General features: G+C 57.1%; 1 protein-coding gene across 5 annotated transcripts in view; it reads right to left on the reverse strand.

The window, feature by feature from the left end:
• Positions 1-18834, reverse strand: part of MGRN1 (mahogunin ring finger 1) — a 36701-nt gene that overhangs the window by 16557 nt on the left and 1310 nt on the right. For all 5 annotated transcript variants that reach the window (XM_052656507.1, XM_052656520.1, XM_052656499.1 and 2 more), the window contains exons 2-5: positions 7015-7133; positions 5470-5558; positions 4690-4836; positions 3553-3670 (exon numbers count right to left, since the gene is read on the reverse strand). In XM_052656507.1, coding sequence (XP_052512467.1) covers positions 3553-3670; positions 4690-4836; positions 5470-5558; positions 7015-7133 — 473 coding nt within the window. The remainder of the gene's footprint in view (positions 1-3552; positions 3671-4689; positions 4837-5469; positions 5559-7014; positions 7134-18834) is intronic.

An 18834-nucleotide genomic window follows, 5' to 3' on the forward strand; every position in this document is an offset into this window, starting at 1 on the left:
TCTAATCTTGGGAAGAACAGCTCCCGCCTGGCCCAGCAGAGATGGACGCAGAGTGGAGGAGCCCGTGTGGCTGTCTGGGCTTGCGGAAAGGGCTCCCCTCGCTGTCCCTCCCCTCCAGCTTAAACCTGCCTGCGATCCCCGCTGCCCTCCCGCTGCTGACCACGCTCCACCGAAGTGTCCACCCGGTGCGGCCCTGTATCTGCGCGCCAGTGGGGCATCACACGGAGCTGGTGGGGCATCACACAGAGCCCGCGTGGCATCACACGGAGCCGGCGGGGCGTCACACAGAGCCCGCGGGGCATAGGCGCTTGGTGAACACATCTGCCTCAGGGTGATGCCTGGCGGGTCCCCAGCTGCAGGGAAGCGGGGGGAGCCAGTGCTGGGACGGGGCAGATAGCACGGCCAGGTTCGGGTCTGGCTCTGCAGTGCGAGCCTCTGGTCCCAGTCCTGACCCAAAGACTATGAGCTGGGAGGGCACGCGGGCCACGGCTGGAGGATGGCACGTCCCCAAGCACCCTGGGACGCAGGCTGGGACCACACGTCTCCCCTGGTCCCAGGCTTCAACTGAGAGCGTAGTCAGCTCAGCAGGGGCCCGCCCGTCCGGATGACATGGGACCCGGCACGCAGCCATCCAGCTTTTCATGATCGATGCCAGTAGGTTCCTGATTTTCTTAAGCCAGACTGAGGGGCTTCTGCCACTTGTGAACAAAGAAGCGCTGGCAGAAACCCGGCTCTGAAGGCCCCTGCAGCCTCCCTGGTGCTCCCGTGAGCACTCAGTGCCCAGAGCGCAGGGCAGCGCCCAGCATGGGACATCTGTCCAACAGAGGGATGCTGCAAACCCCGAGGGTGACGACACTGGCTGGTCCGGGGCTGAGCCAGCGGACTGGGGTGGTGACGACTGGGCACCTCGACCCTGCCACCCCCTAGACACCAGGACCTGGTTGAGGGGACCCAGGGAGCGTGGGCACCCAGAGAGCAAGGACCACCTCCCCTGAAACTCCTGCTCCCCAGAGCCAGAGCCAGGCCTGCGGGGAGAGGATAGAGACATGCGCCCACCCAGAGGGTCTGTGGGAGATGGTTCTTTTCTTAAAATGCTTTTTGTTGAGCCAAATGGCATGTGGAATCTTAGTCCCCACCCAGGGATGGACCCGCACCCCCCTGCGGTGGAAGCACGGAGTCTTAACCACTGGGCCACCAGGGAAGTCCCCAGGGACCCGGGTTTTCAATGGGGGGGCAAGGCTTTCTTAGGGAAAACGGGGGCCAGGCTAGGAGCTGGAGAGCAACAAACACCAGAGGGAGCCCCGCTACACTCTGCTGTCACAGAGGAGCCACCAGACAAGAGTCTGCAAGCCCCAGGCCAGACGGACACGGGGAAATGTGGGAAGGAGAGTGGGGAGGGGAGGGGGGCACGCAGCTGTGACTGAAACCACCAGAGGCCCACAAGGAGCTGGTGGGGAAACTTTGAAGAAGCCCCACCAGCCACAAGGAGACCTGTAGGTACCGACATGGAAAGACCACATAGTGGTCCAGGAATAAAAGAAAACAACACACGTGTGGCAGGCGGCCACGTGGGAAATCTCTATACCTTCCTCTTAATTTTGTTGTAAACCTAAAATCACTCTAAAAAAGCCTTTAAATAGCAAACTAAAACAAAGATAAATGAAAACACACATCTAAAGACTTGCATGCAAACATTCACGGCACCATCATTCACGGCAGCCAAAAGGTGGAAACAACCCACATATCCATCACCAGCTAGTGAATGGACAAACAAAACGAGGTCGCATCCATCCAGCGGGATGCTATGCGGTCACACAAAGGGATGAAGAACTGACATATACTACAATGTGGATACAACATGGACAAGCCTTGAAGACGTGACGCTGAGTGACAGAAGCCAGACACCAAAGGTCACGTTCATGAGAAATGTCCAGGAGAGACAAATCCAAAGAGACAGGAAGCGGACTAGTGGATGCCGGGGGCTGGAGGAGCGAGGCGGGACTGCTAACGGGCAGAGGGTTTCTCTTGGGGGCAACGATCATGTTCTGGAGCCAGTAAGGCAGTGACGATGGCCACACAAGTCTGAAAACAGTAAATTCCATCCAACCGTACACAAGCTTCCCAGGCGGCGCTGGTGGTAAAGAACCCGCCTGCCAGTGCAGGAGACGTAAAGAGATGCGGGTTCGATCCCTGGGTTGGGGAGATCCCCTGGAGGAGGGCATGGCAACCCACTCCAGTGTTCTTGTCTGGAGAATCCCATGGACAGAGGAGCCTGGCGGGCTACACTCCATGGGGTCGCAAAGAGTCAGACATGACTGAAGCGACTTAGCACACGTGAATATTGTTATAATCTTTAAATAAGCAACCCTGGGGGGAAATGGCTTAAAACAGGGAGGATGGCCAGGTCTCGGACACCACATGCCCGCGGCCGCGTCTGGAGGCTCTGTCAGTGTCCCTACTGCAGCAAGGGACGCTCCTGACGCTGGGCGAGCGGGGGCCAGAACGGCGTCCCCACCAGAACCCAAGTGTCAACAGCGCCGAGGCTGAGAAACCCCGGCACAAAGGAGAAGCCCGGGTTTGGTGCCAGAGTATCTGTCCCGTCCCTAACACCTGCCGACACCCCCGTCCACGCCCTCAGCAGGCAAGGACGTCACGCCAGGACGTGATGGCATGGCTCTGTTCCCCATACAGTCTAACTTCTGGAACCTTCTATTTATGGCAGAGCTGAGCCGTTTCCCAGCTACAGCGATGACTGATGATATTTCCACTTAAAAACAATACACGTAGCAAAAGGAGGCATGGGCATGGACTGCAAGCGGGCGCAGGGCTTCCCTCCAGGTGATGAGAATGTCCCAGAACTGCCCGACGGTCATGCCCTGTGAACCGTCTGTCACTGACGTAAGCCTATGCTGTGTGTATTTTATCACGGTACAAAATGTGTACAAGGCGGTCCAGTGGTTACGACTCTGCACTTCTGATGAAGGGGGCATAGGTTCGAACCCTGGTCAGGGAACCAAAATCTCACACACTGCACAGCGCGACCAAAGCAAGCAAACAAACAGAACCACATGTAGGGAAAACTGAGCCGATTCCACAGGCTGCACAGCGCAACCAAAGTAAACAGACAGAACCCACATGTAGGGAAAACTGAGCCGATTCCAGGGACTTGTTAGCTGAGGAGATCAGATAAGGAGAGATGACGGCAGGGTCCCAGGATAGCAGCGCTGGACAGGCTGAGTGTCCACGCCCTGGACCCACCCGGCCACACGCTGACAGGCCAGGGATGTGGTTCCCCGACGCCCCGAGAGGAAAAGGGGGCGGCCCCGGGGAGCACTCAAGGCCAGCTTGGCACACAGCCTCTCACAGCCACAACCATCCGGTCCCAACGCCCGGACCGACCATGCTCCACGGTCCAGGCACCTGGCGGGGTCCAGACCCCGGTCAGCAGCCACAGCTGATGCTTACCGACCACTGAGGAATCTGAGCAACAGGCCACTGCACTGGGCCCCTTCCCAGGGCAGGAATGCGGGGCCCAGCCAGGAGGCTCCTTACCTCGTCATCCTTCCACTCCGAGAAGTCGATCTTGAAGGAGGGCAGCGAGAACTGCTGGCTCACACCGCGCTTATAGTGGACGGTCTCGGACTGCAAGGCTGGGCTCTTGGGGCTGTACCTGAAGGGGCCACATGAGAAAGGATGGTGAGACGCGCTGCCGGGCCCCGAGACCGCACCTGCCCAGCACCCGCTGCCTTCGCAGGCTGGGCTGCACCTCTGCAGGCAGCTTTCATGGTCTGTGCGCTTTTCTGAATGAATGGGGGACAAAAAATGCAGTGACCGCCTTCCCCTGCCTCATGCTTGCTCCTGGCCACCTGCTTCTCTGCCCCATCTGCAACCGGGGATGTCAAGGCATAATCACACCTGTAGGTGCAGGAACTATTTTTTAACACTCAGGCTTCAGTCCACCTGCACTCTGCTCACGTGCCCAAAACTGTCCCACAGACATCACGGACACAGATGCCGTGTTCTCAGGACCCTGCGTGGGCTCCACCACAGTTCCACTCTGACTGACGGGACCAGACCCCCGCTGGCAGACACCGGGCGGTCACCAGCATCTTACTATCCCAATATCTTGACGATGTGTGCGAGAACATCCCCCAGATAAACTCCCAGGAGAGAACAGCAGGGCCAGGCAGCACACACTCTTCCCATCCTAATAAAGCCCTGGCTTCCCCTTCTGCAGGGGTCCCACACACGACCCTCACCTGCCTCCCTCCGCCCCACCCACACCCGCGGTCCCCGGGCCCTCGCTCCATCTCCAGGACAAAGGACACTCTCCAGGATCTTGGCGTGTCTGCTCTGACACTGGCCCTGGGGTGGGGGCGGGGGTGGAGAGGCTGCTGTTATGTGATCAGAGACTCAAAAGGCTGGGCTCTCAGCACTGACCACTCCACCCCCAACCACATCTGGCCTCCGAGGGGACTCCTCCAGCAGGACGGGGGTGGGTATGTGTCCGCTGGCCCCGCCTGGGGCCCGGCCCTGCAGCATGGAGGCAGCGCCGTGGTCCTGCTTAAGTTGCAGACTTCGGACTCTCAGGGCCAGCGGGACCCTTACTTCAAATAAAACCTCCGACAGCTCAAGCGTGGGACACAGACAGAGCAGAGTGCCTGGGCCCGGAGCCGCGGGGGGACTCACGCGGCAGTCCCGTTCAGGAACTCCTCCACCGCCTGGCAGTACACGGTGATGGCCACCCGGGCGTCGGCGTCGAAGGTGAACTCCAGGCTGTAGAGGACGCGGGGCTTCTCGCCGTCCTCAGTGGGGCTGTCGGTGCCATCCTTGTACCTGCGGGGGATGCGGAGGGACGGGGCAGGTGAGCGGCCACGCCTCCAGGGCGTCCCTACCCTGCAGGGGACAGGACTCCCCGGCCCCGGAGGCAGGGGCCTGGCTGCGGCCCACCTTTTGGGGAATGTGGAGGCCATGCCGGGTTTGGAGGACGAGGCCCAACGTCGCAGGGTCCCCCTTCCCTTGCCTCCTGCCCCGGAAAGGGAGGCTGATGAGTCCTCGTGGTTTGGGGACAGCCCAGGCGCCTCTGGTCTCCCAGGTTGGAGGTGGTTTCTCAGCCCCCTGAGATCTGGGCTGCATCGCGCAGGGCGGTGGGGGCATCCTGGGAGCTGTGGGGTGCTCAGCAGCAACCCCGATTCCTGCCTGCCAGGGGCCCAGCAGGACCGCCCCCCGCCAGCCCCAGTTGTGACAACCAAGACTGTGTCCAGACCTGGCCCACAGCCCCAGGGCACAGCGGCCGGCTGAGACCCTGGGTTACAGGCTGCAGCGCCACAGGCTGAACCTGGTGGCCCCGCCCCACCGTCAGCCGGGGCAGCTCTGGATTCCAGGCCTGTTTCTGCAAGTGGGTGGGCGGGCCAGGAACCACTATCTCCCAGGCATAGGGCACCCCAGGGGCGGGGCGGGGGGACCCACCTCACAAGCCGGAGGGAGTCTTTGCGGATGTTCACCAGGCTCCTCAGCGTCTTCACGGGCTCATGGGGTGCGGGCGTGACGTAAGGGAACTAGGAGGGAAAGAGAATTGCAGGGGAATCCAGGGCTCAGCAGAGGACAGAAAACAGGGCTTCACTGAGGCGATGGCCACAGCCCCGCCTGGTCACCCCCGGGCCCTCACGCCGACCACAGGACAGCGCCACCCTCATCCGCATCCAAGGAATCCACAGGGGACGCAGCCAGCACGGGGCACGGCTGGGACCAGAACCGCCCCGCGGTGTCTGGGTCCCCAGTTCCGGGAAGGACCCTCCGCTGAGTCCCTGGGGCAGAGGTTAGGGCTGGGGCCAGGACAATGGTCAGTACAGATTCTGGCGGGGACACGTGCTCACACACTCACACACACACACGCTCTAAGGCTGGCAGTCTCTGGAAGGCGTGCTCACACACTCACACACACACACACACACACACACACACACACATGCTCTAAGGCTGGCAGTCTCTGGAAGGCGTGGGAGTGAGGTCAGTCTTGGAGACAGCACACTGAGTCTTGGGAAATGCTGTCACTGGGAGGCCAGGTACGGGCACCCAGCATTTTTGCATTAGCGCAGGTGACGTTACGGTGGTCTCGAGATGAAAGTCACACGGGAACGGGTCTGCAGGAGGCCTGCGAGCCAGGCCCTGGGTCTGAGCTGAGGCTGCAGAGACACAGAGGCAGGTCCTGCCTGCTGTCATGGACGCGGTGGGGTGTGTGTGGTGGGGGGGGCAGGCAGCTCAGCAGCACATGGAGGTCCGCCAGCTCTGCGAGTGGGGGGCCGGCACTCCGGGTCCCGGGCCCTCGACCCCCATCAGTTAAAAGAATCAAGACTCTGTGTCAACCAAAGGCGGCTCCACGGCTAAAACAGCCCACAACTCAGCAGCCTTAGGGGCCGAGTCACGGCTCCTGAGAGAGGGCCCCCACCTGACCCCTCCCTGGTACTGGGGACCGTCATCTCAGGACGCAAGCCCCAGGGCAGGTCCCTGCTCAGCAACCCTCTACGGCCCTCGTTCTCTCGCTTTCTACTCTCCATCCACTGAACGCCCCCTGCTTTATCGTCTGCACCTCTTCTGCTAAACGGGGCAGGGTCTGTCCCCTGCCTCCAGCCCCTGGGAGAGTCCTGGGCACATGGCAGGTGCCCAAGGGTGGGGAAGGAAGGGACAACAGCATGAGAAGTCACTTCTCTGGGGACTCGTGGGGGACTTGCAGAAATGGCGCTGGCCATCTTTCTGCGTTTCTGCTCGGGTCTTGTTTCTCGCCCACTGCTCTACAGAACACGGACCTTCTTTTTCCTCTTTAAAGTCACCCGTGGGGCCTGTGATGAGTCTCAGATGAGACTCTCTGAGTCTCAGTCGTGTGGCCTCCGGGGGGCCCGGGCCTCATGCACAAGTCTCGACGGCACCTCTGTCCCGTGAGGGGGAGACCTGGTACCCGGTGGCAGCTGGTGGCCTCGCCACGCCACCCATGTGCCCAGCCCCCCTGAGACCCACCTGGACCGGACGACTGCCCAGGAAGTTCAGGTCCATGTTCTCTCCAAAGAGGTAACCTTCAGGGTGGGGGGTGTCGAATTTCTCACCTCCCATGAAAAAGTGTGATGCGAAGTAGTTTCCTGGTGACAAAAGGAGACGTGGCTGTAGACGACGAGGCCCAGCATGGCCCACCAGGAACATCTAGGGGCCCAGAAGCTCCGCCCGAAAGGGGCCGGCTCCACACACATGGCCTCGGCCCCTCCACCGGCCTGGGCGCCCCCACCCCACTCAGGGACTCACCCGGCTCTGACACCACTTCCTTCTGCAGCAGGTTGAGCTCTGTGCCCGGCAAGGACATGTCCCAGCCCCAACCCCTGGCACGTGTGTGCCTGACCTTGTATGGAGATACGTGCAGATGTAAGTAAGTTCAGAGGAGGTCAGACAGGACGGGGGTCCTAAACCCAGAGACACCAGTCTCTAAGAGAAAGAGGGCGAGGTGGACACAGACACAGAGCGGGGCAGGCCCTGTGAGGACAGAGCAGAGGCTGGAGTGAGGCAGCCACAAGGCAAGGAAGCCCGGAGCCGCCGGAAACCGGGGGACGAGGAAGGAGCCTTCCGCAGACCCTTCAGAGAAAACCAACCCTATGGACACTCGATTTAGGATCTCTGGCCTCCGGAGCAGTGAACGTAAATTCTGCTGTTTTAAATCACCCAGTCTGAGGCACCTCATTACAGCAGCCACAGGAAACGAGTGGGCTTCCCTGGTGGCTTAGACGGTGAAGGATCCACCTGCAGTGCAGGAGACCAGGGTTCGATCCCTGGGTCAGGAAGAGCCCCTGGAGAAGGAAACGGCAACCCACTCCAGTATTTTTGCCTGGAGAATCCGGTGGACAGAGGAGCCTGGTGGGCTGCAGCCCATGGGGTCACAAGGAGTCGGACACGACTGAGTGACTCACATACACACACACCCAGGAAACGACACCTTCTCTGACCCCCAGACTAAGTCAGCACCTCCCTCCACCTCAAATCCGAACCCCAAGGACCTTTTTTACCTCGGCACTGACCACAGTTTAAACTGTATGGATCTGAGTTATCTCGTTTCTACCCAACTCCCTGCAGGAGACCTGAGGCTATATAGCCCCAGAATGCATGCACACATGCTAAGTCGCTTCAGTCGTGTCCAACTCTGTGTGACCCCACTGACTGCAGCCCACCAGGCTCCTCGGTCCCTGAGATTCTCCAGGCAAGAATACTGGAGTGGGTTGCCATGAATATCTAAGCACTAAACCCACATTTCTTATAAAAATAGATGGACGGAGCCTCGGACATGGGTCAGCTTCAAAGGACTGAGCTCACAGCCTCGCTGGGGGAAAGGCTGAGAGGACCACCTCCTCCAAGCTCTCCGATCTGATTCCTGCCCACTGTCCCCCTTTTCTCTCTGGCACAGAAAGAGGTAGGGTGACCACAGGGCCCTGCGGAGTGTGAGCCAGAGGGAATTCTGGGCCCTCGAGCTCTGCTGGGTGCCCTGCATGGATCCCAGTGTCCCTCCTAAGAAACGCAGCCTTGGTTACGGGGGACACAGCCAAGGTTGCCTAGGCCGGAAGGCTCAGAACCAGGAGTCCAGCCTGGTGGCTCCAGCTGGACGTATGAGGCCAGGGTGTACTCCCAGCCCATGTGTGGAGCAGGAACCAGAGTAAACCGCGGTAAGGGAAAAGGCATACGGTGTTGACAAGTTAAATAAACGTAACACCCCGGATTTCATGGAGCATCATTCGTGTGTGCTCTCTCGTCATGACCAGCTCTTTGTGACCCCGTGGACTCCAGCCCACCAGGCTCCTCTGTCCACAGAAGTCTCCAGGCAAGAATACTGGACTGAGTTGCCATTTCCTTCTCCAGGGGGTCTTCACAACCCAGGGATAGAACCCAGGCCTCCTGCATCCTACCAACAATGTAAGAAGCTTCCCTTGTCTCCACACCGTCTCCAGCCTCTGCTGTTATATCAACTATGTGTGAAAATCACTCAGTCGTGTCCGACTCTTTGTGACCCCAAGGACTGTATAGCTCACGGAATTCAACTATATCAACTACAGAATATCAACTACAGTTTTTAAAATTATGGCTCAAACAAATCCACGCTCTGTCCCCTCTCTGCTGCACGGCCGAGGGACACTTGGCCTCAGACAGCTCGCCCCACCTCTGCCCGAGGGACTCATCAGACTCTACCCTACTTACAGGTGTCCCAGTGACCAGGATGACAAACAGATAAATGGCCTGGGAGGCTCCCGGCACCCTGCACTCGGCCGTTTTCCTTTACACATGTCAGCCATGGAAGGGCAGGTCAGGTGTAAAGCCTACCCATGTTCATCGTCTCCCAGGATGAGGAAAATCATGGCTGTTTCCATGACGACCCGTGGAGGCGGGCAGCGGACTTCTGGGGTTCCTTTCTGTGTTGTGTGTTCACTTTCACATGTCTGGCTGTACACGTGTGTGACCATCATTTACAAACGAAAATTAGAAACTTAGAAACTTAGTTTCTTAAATGAACTAAGCCTGCTAAGGAGCTAGGTGCCAGGACATGCAAAGATCTCCTTGGGATCAGAGTCAAAAGGCAAAGTGCTGGTCAGTGTGGCGAGCAAGCCGGACTCAAGTGGAATGAAAGGGGTGGGCAGGATCCACACCAAACAGTCAGGCATCTTCGAGGAGGTGCAGAGAGTGGGAACGTAAACCACCCCCCTCTATGTTCTCCCCAGAACATCGGCTGTGTACCCACAGTGCTACCAAAACCCAAGCTGATCAGGAGACCACAGTCTGAGACCCCACTGCAGAGTGAACGTTTGTGTTCCCCCCCAGAATTCACATGTTGAAACCCAAGCCCCAACATGACGGTGTCAGGACGTGGGGCCTTCGGGAGGTGATTGTGTCATGAGGAGCTCTGATGAACAGGGTCAGTGCCCTTGTAAACGAGGCCCCACAGAGGCCCCCACCCCTCCTGCCATGTGGGGACACAGAAGGCAGCCGTCTATGAACCAGGAAGAGGGCCCCCAGACAAGGAATCTGCTGGCGTGCTGTGTTCCGGTAGCCCCAGGGGACGAGGACAGACCCCCGGGCCAGAGCGTCCAGATGTCTGGACCCACGTGTGCACGTGCTCAGCTGCTCAGCTACACTCTACACAGGTCACTTCATTAATATAAACTCAGGTGTAGTTGCAAAGGGTCTGTTAAGATTAAAAGACACCCATTACACGGTTTCACTCTTCCCCAAGGAAATTCCAAGGGTTTGAGAAATTCTGTGCCAGAAACAGGTGAAGACCAAACGTATATTTCTTACAAATCACGACACCCCTGCCAGGTAAACTGTGATATGGACTGAGACACCCGGGGGCCCTGCTAAGAAACGCAGCTGCCCTGGAACCTGGGAGGCCAGATGTGGGCTTCACTCAGCCGCCCAGGTGTCTGGATGGAGGGGAGCAGGAAAGGCGAGAAGGCCGGGAACGGTCCGTCCATTCCCCTGGCTGAAAATCCTTTTCGCTTTACCACCGCACAGTTCCTGGCTTGCTGACACCCGCTGCCGTCACACCCCAGCTGGGCCGGCACTCCAGGGGTCAGGAGGGCACTGTCCCCAGAGAGGGCTGACCATGGAAAGCCTCTCCAGGGCCATGAGATCACCCACCAGATGGGAGACAGCCCCTCGGACTACAAGCCTGTGCCCCAAAACTCAGAGGAGCCAAACCCCGGGGCCCACCCGCCACGATCGGCCTGCTCAGGGATTCCCCAGGGTCACGGTCACCTGTGTGCACGGAACAGCTCCTCCGCTCCCCACACTTGGGCTGGGGAACTCGGTGCAGCCAAACCTCCTGGGGCCTCGGCATCCCCAGTAACACAAGGCCTCGGTCAACAACACTGGCTTCGGGTGGAGGGCCGCTGGGAACGCCCTGAGGACAGGAGTGTCCAATCATGCAAAGGAGCTTCGCATGGGTGAGGAGACACCTGATAAACACTGGTGCTTCCTGGCCTCCCTGCCTCATGGAAGCCGTACCGGAGTGGACAGGGTAAGTGAAAAGCTCGCACCTGCCCTCCATGGAGGGAAGAACAGTGAGTTGAGAAGGGTTCTGACCGAGCAAAGCCTCTGCTTTGCTGAATCCCCACCTCTTTCGAGGGGAGAGGTCTCACACACACACACACACACACACACACACACACTTCTTTTGTGGACATAGCCTCCACACACGGAGCTGGGCCCCGGCGGCCACCAGCACACTCAAGTCCCAGCCGCTGACACAGCTGGGGGGCTGCAGTGGTCACCTGACTGTGCCGGGCCGTTCCCAGATTCTGCCCCCAGCCCCGGGAGCTGGCCCAGGACCGCAGGACTTGGTCCCTGAGGGCCCCGGGGGTGAAGCCGGCTCTGCGCCTGTCACGGCAGCACGACACTGAGGCCGGGCGGCCGGGGCTCCGTGGTCTCCTCCTGGCTTCCCGTGCCGGGTTCCCCATCCTGGGTTCCGGAGACCGCCCCCACCGGGCTGTCAGCACATGTTCCACTGGGAGAGCTGGTGTAAACGCCAGTCTCCAAAGAACTCATAACGAAATAAACAGCACTTAGGAAAATGCTCCTGCCACTGAGTGAGAAAAGAGAGGAAACCCAGTATTTTTTTTTAATATGCAAAAGATGTCACAAAAAGAGGAAGAGAAATGAATGGCAATTTATATACAAAAACATACCCAGTCTAAGTAAAAATAAATAAACTAAAACTACCACAAGATATCCATGGCTAATAGTACAAAGAAAAGCGACGTAACTGAATAGAACACACACACGCACAGGTGAGAATGCAGAACCCCTGCAGCTCTGGTGGGGGTGTGAATGGGCTCCCACCACACTACAATAGCTTTGGACTCTGCACACACACACCCGAGAGGGCCAGACCCACGGCCAGGAATGAAAACAGCCCCGGAGGGACGGGCGTTCAGGGTTGTCAGGACAGACACAGAAAGCAGCGTGGCGGCTGCCAGGGGCTGGGGGAAGTGGCAACGGGATGGAGCTTCAGCTCCACAGGAGGGTGATGGTGGGGCTGGCCACATGGCCGTGGACACGTACTGAATGCCTCTGAATTACACACTTACAATGGGCAGGATGGTAATTGTCACGGGGAGTTCACCACAATTATTTTAAAAAGTGAAAAAGCCAAAGGCACCCAAGGAAATCAGACTGGTGGGCACAAAAGCCAGTCACAAGAATGTCCTCAGCGGCATCACTTGTGAGCCTGAACTGGAGCCCCCACGGCGCCCTCCACGCGAGCTCACAGCTGAACACAGAGCAGCACCCACAGGCACCGGGGCGTCACGTGGCAGAGACAGGAAACGCTGCCGCCCGCTCACAGCCTCAGTCTTCGCGTTGCCCGACGTGCAGCCAAGAGCGTCCGCTTCCATTTATACCAAGTTCAGGAGCAGGCACGACTCACCTCCGCTGGAGCCCGAGCGGGCCTCCCAGGGAGGAGGGGGCAGAGACTGGGGAGGGGCACCGGGGGCTTCAGGGGCTGCGGCTGCTCGAGTCCACCAGCCCGCTCGCCAGGTGATGCCCCGGCATATGGAAGGCCCTGCCCTGTGCGTCTCCCCAGTGTGTGACACTGTGAACGCGGACATGCGTGTGTACACACTGCATGTCTCTGCAGCACTGCACACAGTTCCTCCTTTCGGGTCCTCCTAAAGCACCGAGGGCATCCGGTCACTCGGGGCCATTGCAGGATTGCAGGGACAGGACCCCCGGGTAACAAAAAGTGGAGGCTATCTTAACAGTGGACTCCAGGGCTGACTGGGGGAGCCAGCACCCTCTCCGGAGGCCAACATCTCAGGCACTGGGCACCCAGGACCAAGCCAACACCGTGTGGGATGAAAGGATGAGAAACCACCATTCCCCAGCCATGCCCCCGCTCCAAGCTCAGGGACAGTAGGCCAGTGATCTCTAGACAGCGAGGGACCCCCACTCCACTCCACACCATCGGCTCGTCTGCAGACAGGCAGGGTGCAGGCCGGGCTCCCCCAGCTCCCAGGAGCCGGGCAGACGCCGGGACAGTTGGCAGAACTGAGCGATTCCACTGCTGTTCACTGAGCCCGCACCCAGCGCTGCAGGGGAGGCATGCAAGGCCCCACTGCCCTTTGTTTCACAAAATAATACGGAAACATGAGGCCCGACGCCTGTACCAGACCACATGGAAACACACAGGAACGGCCCACAGATAGGGTCCCATGCTGGCATCTGGCCACGGGCCCCCAGCTGGGGGGTGAGGCAGGCAGCAGTGGTCACCACCTGGCAGGTCATCCAGGAAGTGCAGGACTTTCCCAGGAAGCTGCCAGGCCTGGGAACACTCGGGCTGAGGCCGGGTCCCGCCCGCCAGCTCCCGTGGACTCACAGAGTCTGGACTGAGGGGCCCGGGCACCAGAGGTTAACTTAACCCTAGAGGCGTGGAAGTGGGGCCTCAGCACAGGCGACCAGCCCAAGGTCACGGGGCAGCTCAGGGCGCAGGGCCTCTGGACCCTGAATCCAGGGCCCCTCCTGCCACGGCTCCACAGGCAGGAGGCGACTCTCTCTCCCAAGGCTGGGCCGAGCTCCGCCTGTGCCCACCCAGTGCATGTGGTCAGCACAGATAGGCCATCCCAACTGTGAGGAAGTGCACACCCGCACCCCTTTGACCCTGGGTAGCTGGGCCCTCCACGCCACGGCCAACCTCCAGGCATGGGATGAAAAGCCCACTGGTCAGCCGGCCTGCCCAGCACAAGCCCAGGCTTCCTCCCCTGGCGCCAGCTGAGGGGGCAGCACAGCGGACCCCCAGAACCCCGAGGGCAAGCGCCACGGCAAACCGCAGCCCCAGTGGGCACAGGGCACAAGCATCCACCGCCAAGGCATCTAAACCCGGCTTCTCCCTCAGGGAGACAGGTCCTCGGATGCCCACCGTCACCTGCAAGGGTTTTTGTTTCCGCTTTTACCTAAAGCAGAAAGGTTCATTGTTGCTGTGTAACAAAAATGTTAAACAACTGAAGCTCAGAAGATTCAGCTTCTTTATACAGTTCTTTCAATGACAGAATCCAAACTGAGTTCAGGTGAGCCAAAGCTCAGAACCAGCTCTGCCACATGAACAGTGCAGGGGGCACGATGCAGGCAACGATGGCATGGAGCTCTGAGAGGGAAGGTAAGACCACTGAGGGCAGGTGCAGCCCCTTCCCCACCCTCACCCCTCCACCACCAACCTTGGGGCTCCAAACGTAAGCTCACTGCCCCCAGGACATTGATGGGGCCCAGGGACCCAGAGGGTCCCCTGGGGGATACAGAGAGCACTCCCTTGTGTGGAACACCTGCCTTGGTTCTTCCCTTTAGGCACCAACTGACCAGAGTCAGCAAGGCCCCATCCAGAAAGGGCAAACCCGACGCAGGTGGCAGCGGTCATGAGCAGACACCTCTAGATGCAACACAGAGGCACACACCCAAGGCCTCCCGGCATGCACTGCAGGCCCCTCATGGCGTGGTGGCAGGCCCAGAAGTCCATGGAGCCCCAGCTGCCACCCCAGGGAATAGGATGCAGCCCAGTGACTTCTCTGGTGGTCCAGTGGCTAAGTCTCCGAGCTCCCAAAGCCTGGGGCCTGGGTTCAAACCCTGATCGGGGAACTAGACCCCACCTGCCACAACTAAGACCCGGTGCAGTCACACAAATAAACCTTGAAAAAAGAAAAAAAGGTGCAGCCCAGTCTGAGCAGCCTGCACTCTAGAGAAGGGGGTGTTTTCTACAAGGCTGGCTGCACAAGCATTTATTAAACACCTGCCGTGTGCAGGCCCGGGTGCTGGGAGACAAAGGGCACAGTCTGATTTCCAGCTCCTTTACCAAAGAAAACAAAAGTCTAGTGTCACGAGGACATGGCCAAGTCTCCACGAGATAGTGAAAGTGCTACTCACTCAGTCGTGTCCGACTCTTTGTGACCCCATGGGCCGTAGCCCGCCAGGCTCCTTTGTCCCTGGAATTCTCCAGGCAAGAATACTGCAGTGGGTAGCCATTCCCTTCTCCAGGGGCTCTTCCAGACCCAGGGATCAAACCTGGGTCTCCTGTGTTACAGATTCCTTACCATCTGAGCTACTAGGGAAGTCCCTCCGATGAGATCAAGGAGGTGAAAATGCTCTGAAAGGACATGCACCTGATACACAAAAGGTTCAGGTCCGGGGCGTATTTCACGTCCACCTGAGGGGCTGGTGGGTCAGGGGGCTGGCGGCCCCTCCTGACACTCCTCCTGGGTGACCCATCCCTACCATGACCTCCCTCATACACCAGGGCAGGGCCGCAAAGACACACAGGGCTGGAAAGACACGCGAACAACCCAGGAGGAGGAACAGCCAGCCGTGGAGCAGCAGCCCCCGGCCAGGCGCTCCTGTGGGGACCCTGTGCGCCCCAGGCCCCCCGGCAACGGCACCCTTCTCCCTCAGGGCTCCAGCCAGGTGTCCTAAGGCCTGCTCTAGCCCTCGGCTGGGGACCGGCCACCTGTGTGATTGGGGCAAGGGACAGCAGGGCAACAGCGTGCAGAATTTACCGTCAACTGATCTCCGATGAAGGCACAAAGGCAATTTGATGGGAAAAGAGAAGTTTTTTCAACAAATGTTGCTGAAGTAACTGAATATCCATATGCCGGAAATAAAAACACAAGAACCGAGATCTTGACCTCAAACTATACATTAAAAGAATTAACTCAAACTGGACCACAAACCTTAATGTTTCAGCTAAAACTGTAAAATTTTAAGAAAAAAAAAAAAAAAAAAAAAACAGGAGAAAAATCTCCGTGGCCTTGAGCTAGGCAAAGATCTTTAAGGCATAATTCCAAAAGCATTAAACATTAAAACAACTGAGGAAGTCCTTGGCAGTCCAGTGGTTAGACTCCACATTCTCACTGCCAAGGGCCGGGATTCAATCCTTCCTTGGGGAACGATCCCACAAGCCACAGGGTGTGGCCAAAATAAAAAAAAAGAAACATAAACTGGACTTCACCAAAATTTAAAACTTTTGCTCAAAAGACACCATTAAGAAAATGAAAAAGACAACCGCAGACTGCCAGGAAACATTTACAAATCACAGAGCTGATACATGAATTGTATTGTCGTATCCAGAACCCATAAAGAACTCTCACCACTGAAGACAGTGCAACTTCTAAAAAGTGAACTAGCCTAGTAGAGCCACGCCCACCCCGTCCCTAACCTACCCCCTATCCCGCACACAAAGGATGTACAAAGGCCGATAAGCACACGAAAAGACCTCAACAGCATTAGTCATCAGGAAAATGCAAATCAAAACCACAAGATGCCACTTCACACCCACTAGGACGGCTATAATTAAAAAGGTAGACAATAATAAGGGTTGACAAGAATGCTGGGAATTTGGAACCCTCACACACTGCTGACGGGAATAAATGAAGTAACCATTATGTTATGGAAAACAGTCTGGCAGTTCCTCAAAAGGTTAAACAGATGACTTCCACTCCGCGGTGTATACCAAACAGAACTGAACGCACCACACAAATGTCCACGAATGTTGACAGCGGCATTATTCCTAAGAACCACAAGGTGAAAACACTCAAGTGTACATTAGCTGGTGAACAGATAAACAAAATGCACTACAGCCACACTGTAAAGTACAACGTGGCTGAGCCTCAAAAACGTCATGCTAAGTGGAAGAAGCCAGACACACACAAAAGGCTGATTCCAGCATCCGAAATGTCCAGGAAGGACTAACTCTAAAGACAGAACCCAGATCAGGGATGGGCGGGCGGGGCCGAGGGTGATGGCGGAGAGCGCCTGTGAATGGCACAAAGCAAGGAGATGTTGAGGGGTGATGGGAAGGTCTGAAACTGACTGTGCTGACGGCGTCAGGATCTGTAAGCTTACAGAAAGTCACCAGACTACAGGTTTACAAAGAATGAGTTGTATGGCACAGGACTGATACTGCAACAAAGCTGTTACGAGTAAAATAAATAAATACAATGAAAACAAAGTGAATGCGGTTAAATTCAACCTACGTACTGTTACAGTGAGCGCTGGAAGTTTTGAAGTACAAGAAAATCGGACAGGAGATTTTTAGAAGTCCTCACCCCACCCGACCCCCCACATACAGGTAACCTTATTGCAATAATCATTTCCCTGATACATACCCATATCAAATCATTACACTATATACTTAAAAGTTATACAATGTTATGTGTCAATTATATCTCAATAAAGTCAGAAAAAAAAATGGACAGTGTTACAGAGGTGTTAAAAATAAATATTAGCAGGGATTCTTGGGTGGCTCAGTAGTAAAGAATCCATCTGCCAATGTAGGAGACATAGGTTCAAGCCGTGGACTGTAGCCAGCCAGGCTCCTCTGTCCATAGGACTTTCCAGGCAAAAACACTGAAGTGGGTTGCCGTGTCCTCCTCCAGGGGATCTTCCCAACCCAGGGACCGAACCCACATCCCTGGTATCTCCTGCATTGGCAGGTTGCCTCTTTACAGCTGAGCCCATACGCCACAACTACTGAGCCTGCGCTCTGGAGCCTGGGAACCGCAGCTACGGAAGCCTGAGCATGCTAGAGCCGGCGCTCTGCAACAAGAGAGCCACGGCAATGAGAAGCCCGAGTCCCCCAACCTGAGAGTATCCCCCACTCGCTGCAACTAGAGAGAAGCCCACGCACCAACAAAGACCCAGCTCAGCCAAAAACAAATTAATAAATAACATTTTTTTTTAAAGTTCTCAAGCAAATTCTAGCTCCCAATGATTCTTTGTCCATAACACAATCAACAAAATTGGCAGAGACCTGAAAAGATAACAACTTTCTCATGAACTGACTGTACAGTCCAGGGGTCCCTAAAAATCTCAACCCCCCTCTTCCATCCCCAGCCCACTCTTGAGGAAACATACTCAAGTCCTGCTTAGGTCGCTGACTGCCTCCCAGAACAAGGTGGCCTGACAGAGAAGGAAGCAGAAAGGGCAGCCTTTGGACTCAACAGGCCCAGGAGGGCACTAATCTCGCTGGCAGCAAAACCGAGGTGCACATGGCATTCACCTGGGTGCCAGCCCCAGTCGATTAGTTGTGGCTGACTCGGGCGTCTAGGATCGGTAGGGGTGTCTGGACTATAACAAGGTCAGCCGCGCATAATGCAAAAGCAGTGCTCTAAGTGCCTTGCATTTGTGATTTCTTCTCTAAGTACCCAACTGAAGGGACATGAGGTTTGCTCCGGTCCCAGGTGACCACCTTAAACTTATTGCTGGCTCTGCCAAGCCACAGCTAACTGCTATTAAGAGTCTGAATGGATCACCTAATTTCCTTTATAAGCCAACATAGCAGCTAACAACTTGTGAAGACGTCTTAGGGGCTAAGCACTGTACAAGGATCAGCCCATTTTACAGATGAGGAAACTGTGACCCAGCAGGCTAGGTGGCTTGTCTAAGACTAGGAAGACTCAGCCAAAGCCGATCAGGAAGAACATCGGAGACAGAAGAGGATGACTTCAAATAACCGACTGCTCCATCAGGTCTGGAACGTCAGCCTCCAGGGAATCCCACACCAGCGGGGACTTTCCTGTCCTTGGTCCTGTGCCAGGGACCAAGAAGGCATGGAGACCTCCCATGCCTATCAGGGAACAGGGCTCTCTGGCCCAGCTCTGACTGACCCCAACTGTGCTAGTCCCCACCCTGTTTATTTCTGGTGGTCCCAGACACTTGCCTTCTTTCCCCTTCCACAATGAGAGCAGAGCAGTTCTCCAATTTGAGTGGACAGTCAACTCACTCTGGGAATGGGTTTTAGATGCAGGTTCCTAGGCCCCCAGCAGACCCAGGAAA

The sequence above is a fragment of the Budorcas taxicolor genome, chromosome 2 (genome assembly GCF_023091745.1).
Source record: "Budorcas taxicolor isolate Tak-1 chromosome 2, Takin1.1, whole genome shotgun sequence".
NCBI classification, from domain to species: domain Eukaryota; kingdom Metazoa; phylum Chordata; class Mammalia; order Artiodactyla; family Bovidae; genus Budorcas; species Budorcas taxicolor.